Below are 8,577 nucleotides of genomic sequence, written 5' to 3' on the forward strand. Positions count from 1 at the left end.
TCTTGGGCAGTTTCTCCTTTTTTCCTGCTACAAGAAGCACAGCAAATCATGTCTGACCAATCTGGTGGCCTTCTCTAATGGAGTGATTGCATCAGCTGACAAGGGAAGATGGCACCTACCTGGACTTCTACAAAGCCTTTGACACGGTCCCACATGACATCCTGATCTCCAAGTTGGAGAGCGGTGGATTTGAAGGGTGGAGCATTCAGTCAATAATGAATTGGCTTGAAGGCTGTGCCCAGAAGTGTTGGCTCCATGTCCAGGTGGAGGCCAGTGGCGAGTGGTGTTCCTCAAGGGTCTGTCTTGGGTCTGGTGCTGTTTAATATCAATATCAACGACATAGTGGGATCGAGTGCACCCTCAGCAAGTGTGCAGATGACACTAAGCTGAGTGATGCAGCGATACACCAGAAGGAAGGGATGCCATCCAAGGGACCTGGACAAGCTAGACAAGTGGGCCCATGTGAACCTAATGAGGTTCAACAAGACTAAGTGCAAGGTGCTGCACCTGGGTCAGGGCAATCCCAGGCATGAGGACAGACTGGGTGAAGAACTCATTGAGAGCAGCCCTGCAGAGAAAGACTCGGGAGTTCCAGTGGATGAAAAGCTCGACATGAGCCAGCAGTTTGTGCTTGCAACGCAGAAGGCCAACTGCATCCTGGGCTGCATAAGCAAAGGATAATGACAGGACAAGGGAGATTGTTTTTAAAGGAAAAGAGAGGAGATTTAGATTAGAGATTAGGAGGAAATGCTTCACTCAGAGGGTGGTGAGGCACTGGAACAGGTTGCCCAGAGAAGTTGTGGATGCCCTATCCCTGGAGGTGTTGAAGGCCAGGTTGGACGAGGCTCTGGCAACCTGATCTAGTTGGCGGCATCCCTGCCCGTGGCAGGAGGGTTGGAACTAGATGGTCTTTAAGGTCTCTTCCAACCCAAGCTGTTCGATGATTCTGTGATTCTACGATCTCTGCCTTGAGGTATGCTGCTTGAGAGCCCCTTGGGCATGAGGATGGTCTGCAGGGCCCCAGGACCTCCTCTGTCTGCTCCCTCCTCTCGTGGGCCTCACAGAGGCTGCCAGCCCTGCAGAGGATCCAGAAGAGGGCTTGTCCTGCCCGTGGTCACAACTGGACCATGGCCCTCCAGATTCACCCCAGTGCCTCCAGCCTTGCCCAAGGGTTATGTTTGGGGTACTGGCAAGCACTCAGGGTGTGGAGATTGTCTCAAGGACATGTGCTAGGGACAGGGACTGAGGAACAGCAGCAGACTGATAAGGCTCCTGGGTCATGCTTGCCTCTCCAAGGCAATTTAAAGCCCATATCACCGTATCAGTCCCCATCCCTCCTCTGATCTTTTTGAGTGCTCCTGGTTGACTCTGTTCTGGCCATGCTGGTCAGGGTGGAGAGAAAACCCAGATGGATGGGAACGAGTGCTGCCAAAACTCCTTCCCCAGGGGTCTTTAGATATGCAAGGTGCTTGGAAGGATTATGGAGCATTTCCAAAGGCACTAGGTGTGTTCAGATATGCCTGAAGACAACATGAATCCCCCTGCAGTCTCCCTTGCCTGTGCCTGCTGCATCCCCACTGCCTCCACAGAGACAGAAGACACCTCCTTTGCCTCAGATACAGAGATATCACACAGAGGCTATGAGAGGGTCACCTCACACCCAGATACATACTTTATGTGGGCTCCAGGAGAAAGAGAGAAGGTTGATGCCCCAGCAGAAGTGGAAGGAATCCGAACAGATGTGAAGGAACATGGTAACCACGTATAACAAGAACAACAGAAAAAAATGTACTCGTGTATATTAATAAATAATATATATTATATGCATAAAAAAACAGTAACAGCAACTAAAACCAAACAGGTCTGTCATGGGACAGACTGTGAGTCATTTGTGGAGAGAGAGGGAAAGTTTATCACTTCTGAAAAATGTCCATGAAATCACTTTCCTCAGGGCATCCTTCAGCTCCTGGTTCCTCATGCTGTAGATGAGGGAGTTCACTGCTGGAGGCATCACCGAGTACAGAACTGCCACCACTATATTCAAGGATGGGGAGGACAGGGAGAGGGGCTTCAGGTAGGAAAAACTTCCTGTGCTAATAAACAGGGAGACCACGGCCAGGTGAGGGAGACATGTGGAAAAGGCTTTGTGCCGTCCCTGCTGAGAGGGGATCCTCAGCACAGCCCTGAAAATCTGCACATAGGAAAAAACAATGAAAACAAAACACCCCAAAAACAGAAAACCACTCAATATGACGAGTGCAACTTCCCTGACGTAGGAATTTGAGCAGGAGAGCTTGAGGATCTGGGGGATTTCACAGAAGAACTGGTCCACAACATAGCCTCTGCAGAGGGGCAGTGAAAATGTATTAGCAGCGTGCAGCAGAGCATAGAGAACCCCACAGCCCCAGGCAGCTGCTGCCATCTGGGCACAAGCTCTGCTGCCCAGGAGGGTCCCATAGTGCAGAGGCTTGCAGATGGCAACGTAGCAGTCGTAGGACATGATGGTGAGAATTAAATACTCTGCTGATATCAAGAAGAGAAAAATAAAGACCTGTGCAGCACATCCTGTGTAGGAGATGGCCCTGGTGTCCCAGAGGGAATTGGCCATGGCTTTGGGGAGAGTGGTGGAGATGCAGCCCAGGTCGAGGAGGGCGAGGTTGAGGAGGAAGAAGTACATGGGGGTGTGGAGGCGGTGGTCGCAGGCTACGGCGGTGAGGATGAGGCCGTTGCCCAGGAGGGCAGCCAGGTAGATGGCCAGGAAGAGCGCGAAGTGCAGGAGCTGCAGCTCCCGCATGTCTCCGAATGGCAGGAGGAGGAACTCGGTGATGGAGCTGCTGTTGGACATCTGGTGCTCCAGGAATTGTCACCTGTCCTAGGAGAAAACAGAAGGAGATATTAAGACAGAGTTCAGAGGACTCATTCCTGCTCACACTGGACACATGGGGCTTCCTATATGTGAAGGGAGACGTTTTCAGCGACTGGGTCCCTGCATTTCATGAGTGGCATTTGGTCCAGTGAGGGTTTTTGCCTATTTACCACCATGAGAGATGATGGCATATTGGCCATCAGCCTGTGTAAGGGAAGAAAGACAGATTCATCTCATCCTAGTTTACCCTCCTTTACAGATGATATCAGAACCAGAAACAGGCACAATTGGCCCAATCATCTGCATACCTCTTTGTTTTGATAAGGTAGACTCTGTCTTCACATCAGTTTCCCTTTATCACACCCTTTATCCAGGTACTGTATGGGTAATGGAATTTTAAAAGCTTGGAAGTACCCTTTCACCCTGTAAAACTTCACAGCCTGCTCCCCAGAAGACAAGGTGCAACAAAAGTGTCTACTTCTGTACCTTTTTTAGGATTTAGATTCCCCCACAACATCTGAGAAATGGTAAAAATCTTTTTCCGTTGTTCTCAGTGTCAACACAAGCCAGTGCTTGGAGGCAAAATGCTCAGCTGGAGGGTGACTGCCCCCACACGTTGCTCTGAAAAAGAGCCCGGACTGTGCTGAGTGCGAATGCACAACTCCTCTCTTTCCCCGCCCAGCTATGGGGAGAAGGTGGAGAGAGACAGGACAGGGCTCCTGATTCACGTGGCTGAAATAAGGGCTCTGGGAAATGCAAAGGGCACAACGAAGCTGTGCCCTTCTTGGGGCCTGTTGCAGCTTTCCAGGGATACCTTCATAGCGATAACCTCAAGCTGACGTCTCCTCAAGAGAGTGACCTCATTGCCCAAACTGAAAGGAGTGCATTGCACAGGACTTGAAATGTTCAAAGGGGACCTGGGCACCTTGGTCCAAGGAAAGCACCTCTGGGTCTGGGGCAGTGCCAGAACAGGAGCTTAACATCCCCCATCATCACTGTTATTGCCAGAGAGTGCCACAGTGAGAACAGGAGCAGTGCACACAAATGGAGAAAGAAGGAAATGTACTGTGTTCCTCCTGCTGAGAGGAGGAGAGGAGACAGCCGGACACTCAAGAAAGCCTTCTCCCTACGCAGCTGTTCACACCACTCCCAGACAGCAGTCACAGGGCTGTAACTCCCAGCCTCTTTGATCTGCAGAGGGAAACCAGTCCGTGTCAGGGGAGATGGAGCTCTGCTCTACAGGATCTGTGGCTGCAGAGGAGGCGGCTCATGGCCTGGACCCCCTGGCCATGAAGGCAGAGGCTCTGCTGGGGGGAGAGGAGAACGAGGGGGCTTGCTCAGAGGACAGCATCCGCATGGGAGGGACAGACAGGGAGCAGCCAAAGTCCACCCTCCACAGCATTTCTGTCACAAGATCCCTCTCCTTCTCTGCCAATGTCTCTGCTGCCCGCAGCTGTCCCTTCCAGTAGCTGCTTCCCACATCTTCTTGTCATCACTCACAGACCCCAGCCCAGCCCCTGTTCACACAGCTTTGCCCTACAGACACCCCCTGGCAGCAGGAAGGTGACCAAAAGCATCTCCCTGCTTGCAGGTGCACAAGAGCAGGTCAGACAAACCCAGATGTGTCCAGCAAAGGCGATGCTGGTGCGGTCTGTAGGCAGAGCAGTGTGTAAAAGGCCTTTATGAGGTACCTGGCAGATCTACTGATTTCTCCTGATAAAGATCTTAGTGCTGTATTTACACCTGACAGTGCCAATTCATTCTCCCTTAGAAGGAAACAAAAAACACTCATTTTACAAGTTCCTCGTCTGAAAGCTGTCATCCCTTGCCTGTATTCTTAGTAACACCTTCCTGGAATTCTCCTTGTAGTGCTGTGGAGCTCTGAGCAGGCTGCCCCAGGCAGCAGCCTCCCGCCAGCAGCAGGACCCTGCCCTGCCGGGGGGGCTCCTGCCACCCGCAGCTTCTCCCCGCAGCGCCCTGGGCAGCTCCCCGGGCAGGCTGAGTGCTGAGCCTGGCAGGCGGCAGAGGCCCTGCCCCGGCACACAGCCCCTGGGGCACAGCAGGGACCCTGCTCTGCACCACAGCCCTGGGCACCCCTGCCTGCACGCGCGGCTTCTCCTTCCTCCAGGAGCTGCGGCTGCATTGCCCTCCAGCCAGAGACTTACCGGGGTCAGGGCTGGCAAGTGTTCTCCCCCAGCGAGCTCTGTGCATCCTGCCACTTCTGCCTGCCTTTACCCACTCTGTCTCTGCAGGCAGTGCCCCCAGCCCTGCTGCGCTGGGCACAGGAGCTGCTCCTGGGCAGAGCTGGCTCTCTGCAGCGCTGCCCGCTTGCCAGGAGCTCCCCTCGGGCCCAGGAGCCCGGCCCAGCTCAGCAGCACAGGCCCAGCCCAAGGCCTCCCTTGCTCTGCCCCCCACCAGGCTCCCTGCCCATGGCCCTGGGGCTGCAGGGGAACCTGCTGGGAAACAGCCTGAAGGGATCCCTGGGCTTCCCTCCCTCCCCTGGGCATACACACTTCTTCACACCAGCATCATTTCTCCTAGGAGAAAGTGAATTAGCTGTAACAATAACTTCTTTATGTCCCAGTATCAGTTAGGACATGAAGTCATGGTCAGGGACTGATCTCCTTCATCCCCACTTGAGGAAGGAATTCAGCAGAGTCAGTCGAGGCATCTCATGCTGCTTGTTATTCCTGGGGCTGGAAGAGGGTCTCAGCTCCCTCCCATGTCTGCCACAGACTCACAAGAGCTGGGATTCCTCTGGCCTCAGTTCAGGTGTCCACAACATAGGCAGCTTAATGCGAATTACTGAGCCACGATAGCTCCTTAGTGGAGATGGAGGACAGGCAGGAGCTGTTCAGATGCAAACATCTGGTGAAATTTGTGGTTGATCCTCTGCAAGTCAGGTGGAGGCATACGTCCTTTGGGTAACTGAAATGGCAGCAGATGCCACATGTAGGACAACTGAACCTGTCCCTACTCCTTATGTGCAGGGCAGCCTGCAGAGGCTGTCAGCAGAGCAAAAGGAGTCGTGTCACAGGGAGAGCTAAACCTATTCTGTTCTCTTTTAAATGTTCTGTTCTCTTTTAAAAGTTCTCTTTTTCCTTTCTCTTCTACATGTCCCTTGGCTGTAATGGCTGTTGTGTCACGGACATCTCCACAGGGCCTCAGCTCTCACCAGCAAGGTCTCCCTGCCCTTTGTGCCTTGAGGCAGGACTCTGCAGGGGTACAACAGGTGGTGGGTGGGGACAAAATCAGTGGTTACTTTGCAAACTACACCCTTAACAGTTCATGGGACCTTAGGGCGTGCATCCATGGGTACAGGGAGAGTGTTCTGGCCTGGAGGTACTGGTTCCTTATGATCCCAGGAAGGGATCGGACAGCAGCATTCAGATACTGTAAGGGATCATTTAACTGCTCTTAGAGCTAAGACTATAAGGAGAGAAGACTATAGATGATCTATTGAATTTGGTGTGACTTCATTCTAGACACAGTACTCCACTGTTAGTTGCAGCTCTCCATTAGACATTTGCACTGACCCTATGGGATTATTAAAGGGTGAGCGAGTTTTGCTGATCAGTCCTTGGCTGTCCAGTCGATGAATCAGCATATATGTGGTAATCAGGGAGTCTCGGATAGTGCCATATTGCCACTGGTGCACCATTTGGATAGCTACTGGCACTTCGACCCGGAGCAACCCCACAACTGAAGGATCCTGTGAGGGACCGGGCAAGGTAGAAAACTGTTTAATGTGCATAAATCACCATAAATCACCTCCAGCGTGGCCAATACCATCAGATACAGGCTGCCTCTCTCCCTGGTGGTCCATTTGCCTGGGTGACATACAACATCTTCCTTGAAGGGATACCTTTCCTTTACACCTGACAGGAGTTGCCTCAAGAGAGTGAGGGTTTGTGCCCCCTTTCCAACTGCTTTGTCAATGCCCCCTTCCCTGGGGAGGGATCCCAGCTGCTTGTCTTCCCTGTCCTCTAATTCCAGGCTACTGGCCCTGTTATCCCAGTATCAGATCAGCCAGGTGACAATGTGCTGGCCTAGATGATGGCTGAAATCTTTTCGCACATCTCACAGCTCCCCAAGGAAGAGTGATCAGGTGCTTACTGACGATTTTATGTTATCTCACTCTTCATCCACCTGTTCCTCTGACGGCCCTATTTAGGAGTAGCCTGCCTCATCTTCTTCTTCCTCCTTCCCTGTATGAGTAGGAGCTTCTTTCCTTGCTAAACAAGCTGCTTTTGGTTTTTTTCTCACGTATACGTATGACTGATACAGGCACAGGTTGGTTCTTTGGCCCAGTCACAGGGATTGGAGTTGTGTAGATTGCAACTCAGTAAGCAAAGGCCAAGCCCCAGCACATTGCAGTGATTTCTGTCTCTTTGGAATTGCCAGGGTGATGACACTCCTTTTTCAAGCATTCTGTGATTATTTTTTTTAGGATTCTGCACTTGTTCATGGGTGAAGTAACAAAGCATTGCAGGTGCCTACAGTTCTAGGTGCCCGCCCATATCCTCCCACATTCCCTGCCACTCATAATTATCCTGCCTCAAGGCACATCACTGTGTGGCATTCTAGAAATAGGTTACCCTAACCTTAAACAAAACCTGAAACACATTCAGGAGAAATAAGAATAAGAAGAAGTTGGTTTGAACATCCCAAGGATATTGAAAGTTTTGAAGAGCTATTGTACCTAGCCTGGAGGAGAAAGGGGGAGGTGAAGGAGAAAGAGAAAGGGAAGAAGTGGGGAGAAGAAGTGTCCCCCCTCATCCCTCCCATAGATTGTCTCCCCGAGGAGAAAAGGTAGAGACTGTTAATTATGAACAGTTTCCGAGAGAAGGTTCCTCAAGTATGGAGGTGACAGCAATGCTGAGTACAACTACCAGATTAGTCTCATGACCAGCAATTTCATCATAACATAAGGTAGTGTTACCCAGTAGAGTAAACTAATAACCATAAACCAGCCCCCAGAAAGCCCCCAGCACAACAGGGAATACATCGAGTACGTAATGTGCTATCTAACAGAATTCTGAGGCGAAACACAACTACTACACCGAGATTAAAAAATAAATAAAAAAATACACCTTGTGGTCAGCAGCTATGAAGCAGATATAATGCTTGTAACCATTTTATTTTAACATGATCTGGTCATATCTGTTATTATCTCAACCCTTTAGTCCCCACGCAGGACCCATTCAGGAAGGAGGGCATCCCGCATGAGAGACCCAGAGAGGGCAGAGATGGATTGTCAAGGAGCGGTGGAGACAAGTGTCATGGACTGACTGCAATCCCCATTCCCCTGCACCACTCAGGGGAAGGAGTTACAAGAGGCTGGATGGGGGGAATGGTGTTTTTAGTTTGCTTGTGGTTCCTGATGGTTGTAGTCCACTGGTAATAGGCAATAAATTCTATTAATCTGCCTCTGCTAAGTCTGTCTTGCCGGTGATGATAATTGATGCCCATGATGGTATTTGGTGGGTGACCTCGTGCTCTACCTCAACCCCTGAGCTCTTGTCATCATATTTTCTCCCCTTTTTCCTTGTAGGTTGGACGTGAAAGAGCAGTTGCCGTGGAGTTCACCTGCGTAGCTGGATAACACCACCACAGTAATGGAGATGGAAAGGGTTCAGCACCAGGACTGTGGCCACCCAGGGATGGCATCTCAACACCCAGGACATGCTCTGCCAGCCTGCCTGCACAGA

At 51.3% G+C, this 8,577-nt stretch overlaps 1 protein-coding gene across 1 annotated transcript; it reads right to left on the reverse strand.

Moving 5' to 3' along the window:
* Positions 1-1,885: 1,885 nt before the first annotated feature.
* Positions 1,886-2,845, reverse strand: LOC136787232 (olfactory receptor 14A16-like). Its single transcript, XM_066984380.1, has one exon. The coding sequence runs from the start codon at positions 2,843-2,845 to the stop codon at positions 1,886-1,888; it is 960 nt and encodes a 319-aa protein (XP_066840481.1).
* Between the last annotated feature and the right edge of the window lie 5,732 nt (positions 2,846-8,577).

Source organism: Anser cygnoides, chromosome 28 (genome assembly GCF_040182565.1).
Source record: "Anser cygnoides isolate HZ-2024a breed goose chromosome 28, Taihu_goose_T2T_genome, whole genome shotgun sequence".
Lineage (NCBI taxonomy): Eukaryota > Metazoa > Chordata > Aves > Anseriformes > Anatidae > Anser > Anser cygnoides.

Coding starts and splice junctions, on each gene's coding strand:
- LOC136787232 (XM_066984380.1), bottom strand. CDS start 2,845: ATGTCCAACAGCAGCTCCATCACCGAGTTCCTCCTCCTGCCATTCGGA.